At 59.7% G+C, this 16,030-nt stretch overlaps 1 protein-coding gene across 5 annotated transcripts in view; it reads left to right on the forward strand.

Annotated features, from left to right (window-relative positions):
• AXIN2 (axin 2) overlaps positions 1-15,760 on the forward strand; it is a 20,997-nt gene extending 5,237 nt beyond the window's left edge. For 4 of the 5 annotated variants that reach the window (XM_025279341.3, XM_045164729.1, XM_045164727.1 and 1 more), the window contains exons 3-10: positions 5,520-5,622; positions 8,131-8,271; positions 8,366-8,883; positions 8,997-9,161; positions 9,432-9,668; positions 10,096-10,191; positions 11,374-11,541; positions 14,499-15,760. In XM_025279341.3, coding sequence (XP_025135126.1) covers positions 5,520-5,622; positions 8,131-8,271; positions 8,366-8,883; positions 8,997-9,161; positions 9,432-9,668; positions 10,096-10,191; positions 11,374-11,541; positions 14,499-14,625 — 1,555 coding nt within the window. In that variant the 3' untranslated portion in view covers positions 14,626-15,760. Of the gene's footprint in view, positions 1-5,519; positions 5,623-8,130; positions 8,272-8,365; positions 8,884-8,996; positions 9,162-9,431; positions 9,669-10,095; positions 10,192-11,373; positions 11,542-12,638; positions 12,728-14,498 lie in introns of all 5 variants that reach the window. The other variant, XR_006640736.1, reaches the window with a different exon arrangement.
• Positions 15,761-16,030: the final 270 nt, after the last annotated feature.

Raw genomic sequence — 16,030 nt, forward strand, 5'->3', positions numbered from 1 at the left:
CTCGCATGGACAGAGAAGCCTGGCGGGCTGTAGTCCATGGGGGTCACAGAGTCAGATACGACCAGGAGACTGACGTTTCCACTTTCACACTTTCTGCCCCTAGAGGCACTGGTGCCTCCCCCGCCCCGAAAACACTTCTCTTTCCTCTCGGCCACGCTGCTGCTGTCCTTCTCTGCTTGTGTGCTCGTTTCTAGCACCACTTTTCCTCTGGTTCTTAACTAGAGTGTGGATTGCATGGGAGTCAGTGTTACGTGTAAAACAGGAGTGTAAGTTGGGTCTGAATGAGGGTATTGAGTGAATCTCCTAAGCTAAACATAGTTGACTTAAGACTGTGAGGCTTCTATTTAGTTTTCTTAGAGATTATTTTTGGCTTGCCTCCTGCTCTGCATCACCGAGGTGTTATTCTGGGTTTGGGATGAGGTAACTTGGGTGTAGTCCCCATACCTGGCTGAGCCTCACAAGACCCAATCAGAAAAACTGGCCGCCGCTCATGGCTCTCAGATGGGGCAGGAAGGCCTGGTGCTCCTGTAGCTGCTCCCGTCAGAGACAGAACTGAGGTCCAGCCCACAGGCCCCTGCTCTCAGCCTGCTCCCGCTCCCCCCGTGAACAACCGCAGTAATAGGGCCAGTTGACAAGGAGATCTTTGAGCTACCCTGAGCCTCTATTTATTAGTGACCACACAGCTTTCTTTTTTAACGACTTAGTGAAGCGTTAGTTGCTCGGTCATGTCTGACACTTTGCAACCCTGTGGACTGTAGCCCACCAGGCTCCTCTGTGGACTTCTCCAGGCAGGAATACTGGAGTGGGTCCCTGTTCCATTCTCCAGAGGATCTTCCCGACCCAGGGATCGATCCCAGGTCTTCTGCGCTGGCAGAGCCGCCAGGGAAGCCCTAATGACTTGGGGTTGGGGTAGGGGGGAAGGTCTACTCCTCCCCTGCCCCCTCTGCCCTCCCCCTATTCTTTAGACCCTGCCCGGGAAGAAGGCATCCTCAGAGGTGACTTCAAAGCCCTTACCCTCCCCCACCTTTAGCTAAAGCGCCCTGTACTTAAGGCGCCCAGAGCGCAGGAAGAAGACAGCTGTCCTGGGTCAGCATGTGGGCCAGGAAGGTCCGGGTTGGGGGGAGGCTGAGGCGGACCCCTCGCGCAGCAGCTGCTCTCTGGGTGCTCACAGTGGGTACCCTGGGTCCCAGGCGGGCAGGACCTCAGGGCGGGGTCTGCTCCTGCCTCGGCATGGCCCCCTTGAATGGGGATGAGTAAACCAGGACACCAAGGCTGGGGGTGGGGGGGGGCCTGGGGCCCTGAGGCCCACGCCCTGGAGCCTGCCTTCCTAAGGTCAGTGCCGGGGGCATGGGGGAGTGCGTGGCTCTGGCCACCCAGCCTCGAGGGCAGCTCGCTGGATGCAGCCATCCGTCCCCAGTTGCACATGCTGATGCCCCTGGGCCCACAGTTCCCATCAGCGTGGGGCCGCCTCCCGCTGCTTACGCAGGGGTGGACAAAGGGTCTCAGGACGAGAGCTGCTCTGACAGGCGGGACTGGGCTTGGAGATCCTAGGGGTCCCGGGCCCATCGCCTTGGCAGACACGGAAAGCCCGCTGGGCGAGGCACTTTCTGGCTGCTGGCCCGGCGCCAGGCGGATCCCCGGCTGGGATTCGACCCTCTTCAGCTCAGCCGGTTGCGGCCGGCACGGTGCGGAGCGCGGGGGATGAAAAGCTGAGCTGAGGCGCTTTCAGCCCATTGTCCACTCAGGGAAGCTCAGGGGTGAGAGGCAGCAGGCCCCTTTGAAATCTCCTCGCACGAGTGAATAGGACCCCCATAAAGCATGAAAAGGGCCCTGGCTGCTTCTCCAGGGCACAATAGCCAGCAAGGGGTTGGCTGCCCTGCTGGGGGCTGGGGAGGGGCGCAGCTTGGGTGGGGGGGACAGGGGTCACGGGCCGCCTTCAATAGACTCCAGAAGGCTGGAGTTCATTAGACGCAAGCCTGGGGAAGCCTTGGTCTCATTTGCCACAGAACCAGTGAAGCCTGGGGACCTCTGCCTGAGGCTGGGGAGAAGCTGGGCTGGGCGGCCTTGCCCTGAGGGTATTCAGGGAGCCTCGGGGGCCAGAAGGCCAGGGCCTGCTGCCCACTGCTGGTTCCCCGCTAAGCAGAAAGTCCCATTAAAGATGGCTGGGGATTTGAGTCTTCACACAGGCCTCTGAGAAGGCCATTTTATGAGCCTGTTGTTCCAAAACCTACATTCTCAGAAGAAATGACTTTTTTTAAACTTTTTCTTTTTTTTGAAAGTTAGACTCCCAGCCAAAGTGCTCAAGCCCAGTCCTTGGGCAGAAGGATTGTGGGGGTGGTGGGCTGGATACACCAGGAGCAGCAGGTTCCTGCCGCCCAAGTGTGGCCTCTCTGTTAGGAAGTGAAAGTCGGGAGGCCAGCGTGGAGGTGGCACCCTGACTTCTCTCTCTGCACAGAGCTGCTTCTGAAGTCAGTGTCTGCTCAGGGCGTCACAAAATCAGCCCGAGATGCGTTTCTTGCAGAGGGTGGTCCAGGTCATTTTATTTATTTTTATTTCCTTTTATCTTATTTATGGGTTTATTCTGGTCCCCGGGGAAAGCGTCGGAGTGAACTTCACATAGTGCCTTATCTTACAAACCAGCCCTTTGATGTTGGCTGTGATCAGAGGCCGCCCTCAGGGTGGTGGCCAAACGGAAATGCAAGTGGACACGTGTGCACGTGAGCCTGCTATTTCAAAGCTCCCGGAAAGCGACATTCAGGTTAGGCCGGCACGGCCCAGTCAAAAGGCTAAGCTAATTGGCTCGGCTTAAATGGCAGCTAAGTGGAGTCCACACTTCAAAACCGTGCTCCCCAGAAACAGCTGGGCCCGGCAGCAGGCTCGTTAGCTAAAATGTTTATAATTAAAGGAGACTGTTCAGGGACCAAGACTTGGGCGCACATCAGCTCACAGTCCTGAGAAGCCAGGAAACTGATCACAGACTCTTATAGAGCCTGGATGAAAAGAAGAGAGGCCCCTTCTGGAATGAGGGGCTGTTTTGGAAGAAGATTCTTGGCTGTGGGGAGCAGGGGGGTGGATTAAAGCCACATTTCCCTGAAGGCGCCTGGTAAGCCTCTGAGATGGGTTAGAAGCTCCCTTTTCTGCGCTGGCCACAGGTTTTTGCGCCGGCAGCCAGACCCTCCACCTTCCCTGGGTGCAGGGGGCTGCTGGGTGCTGGTCGCAGGGGTGTTTCCAGAACTCACTCGTTCCTCTGCCTTCAAGTGGCCCGTGACGTGCTCCCCCACCTCCCTTTCTCAACTGCCTCCCCAGTTCACCTTTCTGTCTCCTCTTCTATGGAAGCCTTAGCACTGCTTTCATCTTGGGAGGCAAGGGGTGAGGGGCGGAGGCTGCCAGAGGGCGCTCAAGGTCAGAGCCTTGGAGGGGCGGGTGGGGCCCCTATGTGCCTCACAGGGAGATCCTGGCGTGTCCAAGAGAGTTGCTGGCAGGATGTGGACCTTATTTGTAGTCCTGGGGCAGCAGGAGTTGGTCAGACAAGCATGAGACCCAAGCTGTGGGTCCCCACTATGACCCCCACCCCACAGGTGATTTTAGGTGGGGGCAGGGTAACCACCCGGGCTTCCCAGGGGGCGCTAGTGGTGAAGAACCTGCCCGCAATGCAGGAGACACAAGAGATGCGGGTTGGATCCCTGGGTCAGGAAGATCCCCTGGAGGAGGAAATGGCAACCACTCCAGTATTCTTGCCTGGAAAATCCCATGGACAGAAGAGCTGGCGGGTTACAGTCCTTGGGGCCACACAGAGTTATACCACAGTATATATACAAGGAGACCTGTTAGCTTTCTTAGACACAACTGATGCTCCCCCACCACTGACAAGCCAGGGGCCTGATGACGAAGAAAATGCCAAGGAAAGGGAAATAGCCAAGCAGCTCATTCCAACATTTGCTGCCTCGAAGGATGATTCAGTATGCAAACGTCTGAACCCCGAGGCTTTTGTAAATAAGTGGCTTCCGAAAGGAAGAGCATTGGGGATATAATCACACCTTGACCATCCAACAGCTTCCAAGAACAAAAGTCTTTTAAAAACGTCTTCGCAACTCCAGGTCCTGCTCTCAGTGAAGACTGGGCGGAGTGGAGGAGGATGTGGTGGTGCTGTTTTTAAACCTCTTCCATTTGCTTTCCAAAAGATATAATGATGGGGACTTCCCCTGGAGGTCCAGTGGTTAAGACTCTGCCTTCCAGTGCCAGGGGTGTGGGTTCATTCCCTGGTCAGGGAACTGGGATTCCTCCATGCCACAGGGTGAGGCCAGAAATTAAAAATAAACACAACATTGTAAATCAACTCTACTTCAATTTTAAAAAATAAAAATATAATCATAATATAAGGGCCTCTACTGCCTCCCTATCTTTGCTCAGAAATCACCTTTGTGGCGAGGACTTGACAACCCCCCCTCCATTTAAAACTGCAGCTCCACCCCTCCAGCTGTCCTTGCTTCCCATTTCCACGGTGCGTTTCATCATAGTACTTACCACCTTCTCACTTACCGTGTTGTTGTTTAGTTGCCAAGTCATTTCTGACTCTTTCGCAGCTCCATGGATGGCACGCCCGCCAGGCTCTTCTGTCCATGGGATTTCCCAGGCAAGAATGCTGGAGTGGGTTGCCATTTTCTCCTCCAAGGGATCTTCCTGACCCAGGGATCGAACCTGTATCTCCTGCATTGCAGGCAGATTGTTTACCACTGAACTTACCATACATTTTGCTTTTTATGTTTCACTTGCTATGTATTCCACTCCATTAGAACACAAGCTTTATCAGGGAGTCATCTGCATATTTTATCCCCTCCCTTCACTGCTGTCTTGCCTGGAGCCTAGAATAAGTGCTCGCACATAGTAGGTGCTCACTTAATTTGGATGAATCACGCAGAACACCCGGAAGCAGGGGCTTTCTCTTTTACGCCCACCTTGGTCGTGGATCTGAGTCCGATGGTTGGGGGCAGTGGGATTTGGAGCTGAGGGAAGGGAGGAGGCTAAGGACGCCTGCTGGTGACTGATGGGAGGGAGACTTTCGGAAACAACCCGAGGTTGACTTGAGAGAATTCTGCAGCCCTGCACCAGCCCGGCTTAGTCTTCTGTGGGCCTGGTCCCGTCCTTTCAGCACCGCCTGGTGTACTTTACGGCCCTGGCCCCCTGATTCCGGATAATGCACTGCGGTGGTAGCAGACCACTGGAGGAGCAAAGGGTCTCAGTGTCCTGCTGGGGGACCCTCCCTCCGCGTGGGCCCAGTCCTAGGACCAGAGCACAGACGGGAGCTCTTTCCAAGCTGGCGCTTCTTCCCTGAGCTGGAGCCGCTTCCAGAGAGGCCTGAGGGGCAGGGCGCCTGGGTCTCGGCTTGACGTCCCCTCAGGGTCCACAATGGCGCCCAGGGACGGGGCGGGCGGGGCGTCTGTCCTCCGTGGGAGCTCCGGAGGGCGCGTGTGCTGAGGCGTCCTCGTGAGCCGGTGGGTCCTGTCCTTCGTCTCCCTTAGAGATGGCGTCCCTCCCTACCGCGTGGGGAGTAAGAAGCAGCTGCAAAGAGAGATGCACCGGAGCGTGAAGGCCAACGGTCAAGTGTCCCTACCTCACTTCCCGGTGAGTGCGCCTGCGCGGTGGGGGAGGGGAGCCTGCTGGGGGCGGGGCCTCGGGGGGTCTGCTAGGGGGCTCATGGGGCAGGGGTGCCCCCGTGAGTGCACCTGCGTGGTGAGGGAGGGGGCGTCTGCTGGGGGTGGGGCCTCGCGAGGGTGGGGTCTGCCAGGGGCTCATGGGGCGGGGCCCGGTGAGTGCACCTGCGCGGCGGGGGTGGGGTCTGCCGGGGGCGGGGCCTCGTTGGGGGTGGGGGTCTGCCAGGGCCTGGGGATGGGGCACTCAGTGAGTGCGCCTGCGCGTTGGGGGGAGGGGGGGTGGTTCTGCGGGGGGCGGGGCCTCGTGGGGCAGTATCGTGGAGGCGGGGCCTGGGAGTGCAGTCTCCAAGCGGGTCAGCTCCGGGAGCTGGAGGAAGGGAAGGCCCACCTGAGAGGTGTGACGGGGTTCATCGGGGTGTAACCCAGCGCAGAGGACCTCACGATGACCTATGCGACCCTCTCCATTTCCTCAACAAAGAAAGAGTTCTCTAAGACAAAGAAACCAAGGGGTTCCTTCCCAGAAACCAGGCCCCAAAGGGTGGAAGGTGATGTACGCTTTGCGTTGGGCGGCTCTGTTAGCTCCTTCTCCACAGAGACCAGACCCGCGCTGGGCGCATCGTAGGTCTCCCTGAGCTCTTGTTGACTGAACCAGGAGGCTGGCGGAGTCTGCCTCCTGCAGGGGCCAGTTCCATCCCCGGGCCCTCTCCTCGTGTTGCCCGCCTGGCTCTGTCACTTCAGTGTTCCTCTTTGTACTCGGCCATTTCTGCTCCAAAGCCCTGGAGATCAGTAGTCCCTCCTGTTTCCAGCCCCAGAACATGGCCTAGTGCCTGCCTGTTGAATCTGCAGTCAGTGTTTGAGGATCCATGAGTGCTTCTTTTTGTGCTTGAGACGAGAGGCCAGCGGGGTGTGGAGGGCTTTTCAGGGACCTCCCTGATGATTTCCAGGTCCTGGAGGGCAGCCAGCCCCCAGCCCCTGCACGCAGGGGGGCCACCCTGCCCTGTCTAACTGCTCCCTGGGGAAGGGAAGAGAGTGCGCAGCTCAGAGCAGCATCTGTTTCCGAGTCCTTCCTGCCAGCCACAGAGAACCCAGCTGGCCCACTGGTTATGTCGCATATAGAAAATCAGCTCGTCGAATTGCTGGTCCCATGTTGCATTAGTGTGTAGACTGTTGCAACTTCTCTTCGAAGCTCCTGGAACAGTCCAGGGCACTCAAATTTGTGAAAATAGCCGATGAAGATGGCTTTTCTGGGGATCTCTAGAGCCCCCCTTCTCAATCACCGTCTCCTCACCCCAATACAACAGTATCGATGAGACGTATATATTTTGATTTGGTGGAGCCAGGGTGCTAGGGGGAGTTTTGTGCATTTAAGAAAAGTTCTGTCGCCCAGGCTTGTAAATTACATGATTTTTGTTCTGGGGAGTGCAAACCAGCCTTCTCCAGGAGGCAGCACTTTACTGGGGGTTGGGGAGGGTGGTGCTGCATGGATTCAACCTGGGTGAGATGGCAGCCATCTCCAGATGGGCCCTCCCCTCCCGGAGTCCTGTGGCTCTGCGGTTGCCGTGGTGAGGCTCAGTTCATTGCTGAAGAGGGGAGATGCTGGCCTTTGCAGGTTGGCTTTCTGTTGCCCACCCCCCACCCAAGAAAAGGGCCAAAGCAGGAGGGAAGTGAGGGGAGGAGGCAGAAGGACCAGGGGTCGGGGTGGGGGGCTTAGGACGACAGGAGGGGACAGAGGGCCGGTGGCGGGGGTTCTCTGTTGGCTGCTCTTGACAGTGGTCTGGTGCCTTTTTATATTCCGCACTTGACTTGGAGATGTTCCCTTCTCCCTTGATAGATCAGCTTCAGGCAGCCAAGCTCAGCAGTGTTCTGCTACTAGCCCGCAGCAGCTTTCTTCATTTTCTGTACAAAGAGATGGGAGGAGGGGTGGGCCAGAACGAGGGGGGTCGGTGCAGTGTTAGACAACACCACCTCAAAGGTGCACAGTGTGTGGCCAGGGAAGAAATTACCACTGCCTCTGATCTGGGCCCTGTGACTCCTTTTTTTTTTTCCTTTTGCTCCCCCCTACCTCTCTTCCAATCTTATTTTTTCACATTCCCAACTCCCTTTCTGTTTAGACTCATACTTTTTATTCCTTGAGTTGCGCTCTCCCCTCCCCATTGCAGAGAGCTGCCCTTTTTTTTTTTTTTTGATGTTTGACAACAGTCTTTGAAGATTTTCAACTTCAGAGTAGCGACTGATGGGCTGGTTGTACTACAGAGGGAGCGCACGCGGCTTCTCGGAGTGCGACCAACTGCTTGTGCCCATGGCGCACGGCCGGGGACCATGGCTCTCCATGAGGCCGCGGCGCCGGCACATAAAGCGGCCATGCCACCCGGGCCCCGCGCTGCCCAGTTTCCGCCCAGCCGTGGACCTGGCCGCATCCCGACGCCGGTTCCCCAGCCCGGGCAGCCCCCTGATCGCGTCTCCTCCCTGCGCCCCGCAGAGAACCCACCGGCTACCCAAGGAGATGACCCCCGTGGAGCCTGCCGCCTTCGCGGCTGAGCTCATCGCCCGGCTGGAGAAGCTGAAGCTGGAGCTGGAGACGCGGCACAGCCTGGAGGAACGGCTGCAGCAGATCCAAGAGGTGGGGGCCGCGCTGACCCCCCGCCCCAGATTAGCGGGGGAAGGGGCTCCTGCTTACCCGGGCGACCCCCAACCAACGCTGCCTTCCCTTCCAGGACGAGGAGAAGGAGAGTGTGGAGCTGGCACCGGGCTCACGAGAGGCAGGGCCTGCGCCACACCCGCTTTGCCTCCTGCCATCCAGCAGCTACGAGGAGGACCCGCAGACCATCCTGGACGACCACCTGTCCAGGGTCCTCAAGACCCCCGGCTGCCAGTCCCCGGGTGTGGGCCGCTACAGCCCCCGTGCGCGCTCCCCTGACCACCACCACCGCCACCACCTCCAGTCACACCGTGCGCTGCCCCCGCCTGGGGGCCCCCTGCCCCCCGCGGCCGTCCCAGCCAGCTGCTCCCTCCTCGGGGCCAGGGGCTTCGTGAGCAGGCAGGCCACGAAGCACGTCCACCACCACTACATCCACCACCACGCCGGCCCCCGGACCCGGGATGAAGCGGAGGCCGAGGCCGCCCCGCGGGCGCGCTGCCCCTGCCCAGTCCCCGGGGGCGCCGACTACTCCTGCTGCGCCAAGTGCAAGAGCCACCCCGGGGTCCCTGAGCCCCCTGGGGCTGCCCAGCTTGGGTGAGTGACCCTGTGCGAGGGTGGGGCAGCGGGACTTGGTGGCAGGGAGGGGCGGGGTGGCGGAGGCGGTCGGGGTTGCTGAGATGGACACGCTTCTCTGTTCCCACTGGCAGCCGGGGCGGTGCCCCCCCAAGACGAAGCACGGCACTGGCCAGGGAAGCCGGGGCCCCCGGTGGAATGGGGTCCCTGCAGCCGCCTGGGGAGGAAGGAGACAGGGCGCAGGTCGTGTGGCAGTGGGTGCTGGAGAGCGAGCGGCCGGGCAAGCCCAAGCCCCACAGGTGAGCTGCGGCGTGGCACGGCCCGGGGCGTGGGGGTGGACTGTCCGCGCAGCCAGAGCCAAAGGGCAGTGGGCGCTGCCCTCCCAGCGCGAGCAGCTGCGCTGAGACCGCAGAAGTGCCGCATCCTGGCAACGCGGGGTGGTGGTATGGCCCAGCTGTTTTGTTTTTTTTTTTTTGCTCTCCGGAGGCAGGATGAAGAGCTCGCTGCTGGAGTCACATTTTCCAGTTTTTCTAGCCCCATTTCTTACCCTCTCCACCTTCCTCCTCCAGCGCCCAGAGCACCAAGCGGGTCTACCCCACGGAGTCAGCCCGCACATCCCCAGCCGAGCGGGCCGGCCGCCACCACCTGTGGGGGGGCAGCACTGGGCACCCCCGCGCTGTCCCCCGGGCCCACCCGGCATGCACCCAGGACTCCACGGTGCCTCCCCTGACCCCGCCTAACACCCTGGCCCAGCTGGAGGAGGCATGCCGCCGGCTGGCCGAAGTGTCCAAACCCCCGAAGCAGCGGTGAGTAGACCAGCCACAGCGGTCAGGGGTGGGGCAGGCCGGAGGACCACTGCCTTGAGGTCCAGCCGCTCTGACGGGCTTGCTGGGATCTGGCCAGTCGTGCCTGCAAGGAACAGAAGGAATCTCTGAAATTCCTTGCAAATCCCATTACCCGAGGAATGTCCCAGTCGGCTGGGGCTGTGAGATGAGCTTCAAGGCACCGTGACCTGCTGGGGACCCAGTGCCTGCACCCCTCGGCCTGAGCGGGCAGTGTGCAGTCGCAGGGGCCCAGGGCTCAGCATGGCTGGGCCAGCCCCTGGGAGCTCCTGTCCACACAAGGCCGGGGTGGGGCTCCCCCCCGGGGGAAGTCGGAGGCCGGGGAGGCTGGTTCTCTGTTTTCCCTTGGCCCCAGGGATGGGGCTTCCCTCTCAACCTTTCCCGTCCTCAGGTGCTGTGCGGCCGGTCAGCAGAGGGACAGGACCCACCCAGGCCCCGGGATACCAGGCACCACATCCTTCTCCAGCCCGAGCCCAGCTTCAGAAGAGTGAGTGTCTTGGCCTGGTGACACTGAGGTCCACCCAGAGGCTTTGTGTTTTCTGGGTATTCATGTCAGGCATTGCAATTTTTGAAAACTTTTTTAGGCTATAAAACCATCTTGATTTTAACATCCAAGACAAGGAACAGTAAACCCAGACGGTGCCATAGATCAGAGTCTGGAAAAGCCCTGTTCATGCAGAGGAGTGCGTGGTGACTTGTAGTAACACACAGGTGTTCCTTCGTGAAGCGGTGCTTGGCTCAAGGCCACGAGCTGAGAGCAAAGCCTTTAGCCTCTGGTTAGAGAAACCCAAACGCAGATGGAAAAGTTGTTCCTGTTCACCTGGAAGGCTAGCGGGTTGAAAACGTCTGTGTGGAACTGAGCAGGAAGGCCCTTCTCCCTGGTTGCAGAGACAGACAAAGGGCCCATCCTTGCTGTCTTGCGGGGGCCAAGGTTGGGGGGTGGTGGGAAAAGCATCTCCCAGCCGGTGCCCCGGTTCCTGTTGTCGAGTTACACTCCTGTGACTGGACAGGAAAGCCAGGCTTCGTTTCGTTCCATGATGGGGTGTGAAAAAAGTGGTCAGCTGCTGAGATCTAAAGTGGTTGAAATCATTCACCTGTCCTTTCTTAGTTGCTCCGTCATGAGTAGTGTTCAAAGAGAGGAAAAAAACGTCTACAATGTTTTAATTGGTTGACCTTAAGTTGACCGGCTGTCTGGGCCTATTGCCTTTTTTTTTTTTTTTTAGCCATTCTGCAAAAACTCAGAAGTTGCAGTGACTGAGGGCTGATCCCCACACACCCCCACCACGGGCCCTGGCATTCCAAGTTCACACTATCCCTGGGTAGAGGCAGAAACCACAGACCCTGACTGGGGCAAGTGTGGTGTCCTGGTCACTCTGGGAGGGTTCCTATCTTTTGGGGCAAGTTCCCTGTGGGTGCCCCCCAATGGACATTGCTCTGTCCTCGCATTGGGCGGCACACACACATCTGTGTGCCCTGCACCGATGACCGGGGGAGGACCGTGTGTCCAGCAGCGGTGGCTCCCCCGACGCAGGGCCCCTGCCCAGTGCCCTCGGCACACACAAGCTGCAGCCTCACCTCTGAAGACACCGTTTGCAGACCTTCTGGGTGTGTGCGTGCGCTCTGACCGCTTTCAGATGCTGGACTTGTGGCTTTTCCATCTCGTTTTCAGCCACAAGGAGCCCAAGAAGCTGGCAGGGATGCATGCGCTCCAGGCCAGCGAGCTGGTGGTCACTTACTTCTTCTGCGGGGAGGAGATCCCCTACCGGCGGATGCTGAAGGCCCAGAGCCTGACCTTGGGCCACTTTAAGGAGCAGCTCAGCAAAAAGGGAAACTACCGGTGAGCGTCCTGGGGCTTTCCTCTGCTCCAGAGCCTGTTTGCTCAGAACCAAGAGCCAGGGTCGCCTCTCGGCCCCCAGACCTGCAGGGGCCAGGTGGGCAGGCTGCCTGGGGCTTTGCTCTGTCTCCTTTCCTCCGACTCCCCCACCCCTGCCCCTCCCAGAGATAGCACAGGGCCGGGACGGGCTTTCTCTAGCAGGAGAAGGGGACTCAGGAGCCAGGGGACAGCTGGCTTTGTCAGGAGAGCCGGGCAGGAGCCTGAAAGGGAGATCATGGGGAGAGCAGAGGAGTTGGACAGACGGATGAGGAGGCTGAAAGGCGGCCCTCAGGCAGGTCCGGGAGAGCCGTCCACATGGAAGGCCGGTGGAAACCGCCACCTGTGACGGGTGGCATTGTGCCCCCTCAGCTCTGGGTCCCGGGTAGTGTGAGGCAGGGTGGCCTGAAGCGGACAGAGGGCAGGACCTGTGGGTGGGCGTGGGGGCACGGGGCTGCCCACTCTTCCTGCCGGGACCTGGGGAAGATGCCCCACCGTCCCCCCAGGCCTCGCCCCGCCTGCACGGTGCAGACCCCGCCCTGGTGTGCCAGCTCCAGGCGTCCAAGGAGGTCACTTTTCTCTCGCCTCATCTGGTTCATCCAGAGTCCTAGCTGGCCTTGTCAGCTGCCTCCATCCCAGAGGAGTACACAGGTTGTGTCCCGCTGTGTCCCGAGTGCCGTGTGCAGGGCCGGGACGAGGAGTGGGGGGCACGGGTCAGAGAGGAGCCCAGCTCGGGCACAGAAGCTACCACCTCAGTGCCCCCCCGAGCGAGGAAGGGAGTGTGAGAACTTTAGCATCCCTTAGCAAGTGACCTGCTGGGTGCACACCATCTCTCGACCCGGTGAGCCCACCTCCAGGGCCTGAGACCCCCGCCCTTCAGAGCAGGCCCTCTGCAGCCCAGAATGACTTGGTTTGCAGGGAAGGGAGTAGGGCTCAGGGCCAGGGCCATGCCAGTGACGGGCCACAGGCTTTGGGCTGGGCTGGGGTCCTCCCGGTTCACACCTGGGCAGAGACGGTTCTGGAGATGAGCAGAAGGGAGAATGGGTTTGGCTTATCTTGCACAGATCCAGGCGAGGATAGCGGCACAGGTGCCCCTCCAGGGACCCATCCGGATCTCAGCTTTGGCGTGGCTGGCCCTTGCGTGGGACCGCAGGTGACCTTCTGGGGGGCCCAGAGCACGGAGCAGGGCAGCCCCCGCTTGGGCACTCCGGCCACATCTGGCCCGGATCCTGTCTGTCCCGAGGCACGCTCATCGAGCCGGGCTTTGAAGCCCCAGCCCTCTGACGCGTGGACTCTGCATGCACATTCCTTGCAGATTGGATCAGGCTGTGGCGAGGGGCCCTCCCTGCCGCCCGTCCGGGCCGGAGCTGGACCCCTGGCCCCTGGTCTTCTCAGCCCCTGTGCTGCCGCACTCACCTTGCCTGCCCCCCACCCCCAAATCCCAGCGAGGACAGGCCAGGGCGCGGGCTGCAGGGCAGGGCCCGGAGGGGAGCCGCCCTCAGAGGCCAGATGCCCGGGAAGCAGGGCCTGAAGCGGGTCGCAGTGGTGAGAAGCCAAGGGCTACGCCTTTGAAGTCTCGGGGTCAGGGCTCCTGGAGGAGGTTGCAATTATGGACACGGTCACCACGAGCCTCTGCTCAGAGAGGCCGGGAAGCCACCCTGCTCTGCTCCGTGCTGACCCCGAGGGCTGTGGGCCTGGGGTGCCAGGGGCATCGGAGCCTCTCCAGGGAAACAAGACTGTTGTCTCCCCCCACCCCCCATCCACGGTGCCCTGTCTCGGCGGGCCACCCAGGACCGGCGTCTCCAGTGCTGACCCCCGCAGCCCAGCCCCTTGAGTACCTCCAGCTGTCTCACCGTATCTAGCCTTATCGGCTTGGCGAGTACTTGGCTTGCCTTCACTGAAGAGCAGAGACATTTAGCTCTAAGCCAGGGGGCTGTGGGAAAGCTTTTTAAGGAGAAAAGATAAAAATAGAGGCCCCCCCCGTACCCCTGAGACGCGGTTACTCGTTTACTGTTTGAGAAGCTGTTCCCCTCCCCCTGGGGCCTCTGCTGCCTGAAGGTGACAGCCTTCAGGGGGGAGTTTAGTCTGTTTGCGGGGTCTCCCTGGCCGGGGCCGGGGGAGGCAGAGGACTTGGCACAGTGTCCAGGCAGGGGCGCGGGTGGGCCGGGCGGGCGGGACAGCAGTCGTTCCAGACGTGACCCTCCTGGGACGGGCTGGTCATCTGCGCCGGTGCCGTCAAGTGGCTTCAGGAAGGAAGGCCGGGGTGGGACCCAGGCCTTTCCATCCACACAGGATAGGGGCTTTTGGCGTTGGACCCTGGGGCAGGGGAGCGAGGGGACCGGGGCGGAGGGGAGAGTCGCGGGCGGTCTCAGTGGCCCCATGAAGCAGGGAGCTGCCCACCTCCCGTGGTGGTCACAGCAGAAGCAGCCAGTCCTGCTCCCCAGCTGTGCCCGAGCCCCTGGCTGTGCCCAAGCCTGGTCAGGCCCTGGTGGGTGGGGAGGATCACAGGTACCGGCCTCCCGCAGGCTTCACAGGATCAGATGGCTGAGTCTGGGGGCTCTTTGAGGGGCCCTCTCCCCAGGCTGCCCCTGCAGGTGAATTCCAAGCATGCTTTGCCCCCCCCAAAAAAAAAACTGGGGAGAAGCAGCTCTCTTCGTCAGTTCTGGACTGAAGGCTGCAGCCTCAGCGCTGTTGGCAGCTATGGGGGGGTGCGGGGAGGAGGGGCCTGGCCCGGAGGCCGCCCGCTTAGCTTTGCCCTTCACCCAGCCTGGCGGCTCTCACGGCAGATCGCACTGGCGATTTCCCTGCCAGTCTCACGCAGCAGCGTTCTAGAGACCCCTTGGTGCCCCCCCCTTGTTGACAGACTCGTCTCAAGACGCGTAGAAAGTGCAACTTCACCGAGCACGTTGGGTTTTCCCTTTAAGGTATTACTTCAAAAAGGCGAGCGACGAGTTCGCGTGCGGAGCGGTGTTTGAGGAGGTATGGGACGACGAGGTGGTCTTGCCCATGTACGAGGGCCGCATCCTGGGCAAGGTGGAGAGGATCGACTGAGCCCTCCTCTGCCGGGGCGACCATGACCCCGCCTTGCGAAGCAAGAGTGAAGATGCGAGACGAGTCCCGCGGGCCTTCGGGAGGGCGGGGTCGGCCTTCGCGGCTCCGCCCGCGCTGCGGAGAGGAAAGCCGGAACTGCTCGCTGCGCCGGCGACGCTGACTGCCGGAGAGGCTGCCGCGTGTCCTGGGCGACCCCCCGGGCTGTGAATCCAGCCCTGGCTCACCTGGACAGGAGTCCCTGCTGGTATTTATTGAACAGGCTTCCCGCGTGTGGACGTGGGAGAGGGATTTTCCTGGTTCTCTGTCACCAAGAATTAAGCTACGCGTGAAGACGGACTGTCCAGGGTGGCCTGCCGCCGGCACACGCGGAAATTGGTGCATTTTCCGCTCCCCCGCGCCACCACCCCGCGCTGCTGTTTTTTCATATAGGTCTGGAGGCCTGGTGTTGAGGTCCTGTCAATGGGATGATCGTGGCGGGGGGACGCAGCCTCCCTGGGGCCGAAGTCCATCCTGTGACTTCTGGGGCTCCCCACCCCACGGCCGACGCCTGCTGCAGCCGTGTGGTTCGACTTGTGATTTATGGAAATAGCGGTCCTGGTCCTTGGCGTTTGTTACAGATTACTTTCTGGACCCCAGCCATTCTAGAAGCTACTTCTCAGCTCACCCCTGCCCTGCAAAGCAGCGAACAGCTTTGGGAAGACTGGCCCGAGCACCCTCCCTGCAGACGCCTTCCTGTTGGCGTTGGGGTTTTCACGTTGACTCATAGCTGTGCGTACTGTCGGCCGTTGTCCCCTGAACCCGCGTCTATATATTGTGTGGAGAGAGTATTCACCACTGTCTCTGGAGCTTGACTTTGAATCAGTACAGTACCTGTACCTGCACGGTGCCCACGCCGTGTGTCGCCCTATATTGAGGGCTCCAGCTTTCCCTTGTTTTTTGAAAGGGGTTTATGTACAAATATATTTTATGCCTTTTTATTACAAGTCTTGTACTCAATGACTTTTGCCATGGCATTTTGTTCTACTTATACTGTAAATTATGCATTATAAAGAGTTCATTTAAGGAAAATTACTTGGTACAATAATTATTGTAATTAAGAGATGTAGCCTTTATTAAAATTTTATATTTTTCAAAATATCACCCTCATCCTTGAGTTCGCGGGGTGGAATTGGGAGAGTGGCACCCTTTTGTATGTCAATACCTTTGCTTGATTTTTCCCACCTGGTTCAAATCCATTTCTCTCCGAGCTGGAGGTCTTCTTACCCAATTGGTGTTTTGGAAAATGATTTCTTCAAAGTGACTGGGTTGCTGACTGGCTGAGGGTTTTCTCATGTGGGAGCAGGTGTGGACAGCATCTCTGAAGTTCTCCCTGTCTACCACCTGCTTCATCAGCCTCTTCCTCCCA

Source organism: Bubalus bubalis, chromosome 3 (genome assembly GCF_019923935.1).
Source record: "Bubalus bubalis isolate 160015118507 breed Murrah chromosome 3, NDDB_SH_1, whole genome shotgun sequence".
Taxonomy (NCBI): domain Eukaryota; kingdom Metazoa; phylum Chordata; class Mammalia; order Artiodactyla; family Bovidae; genus Bubalus; species Bubalus bubalis.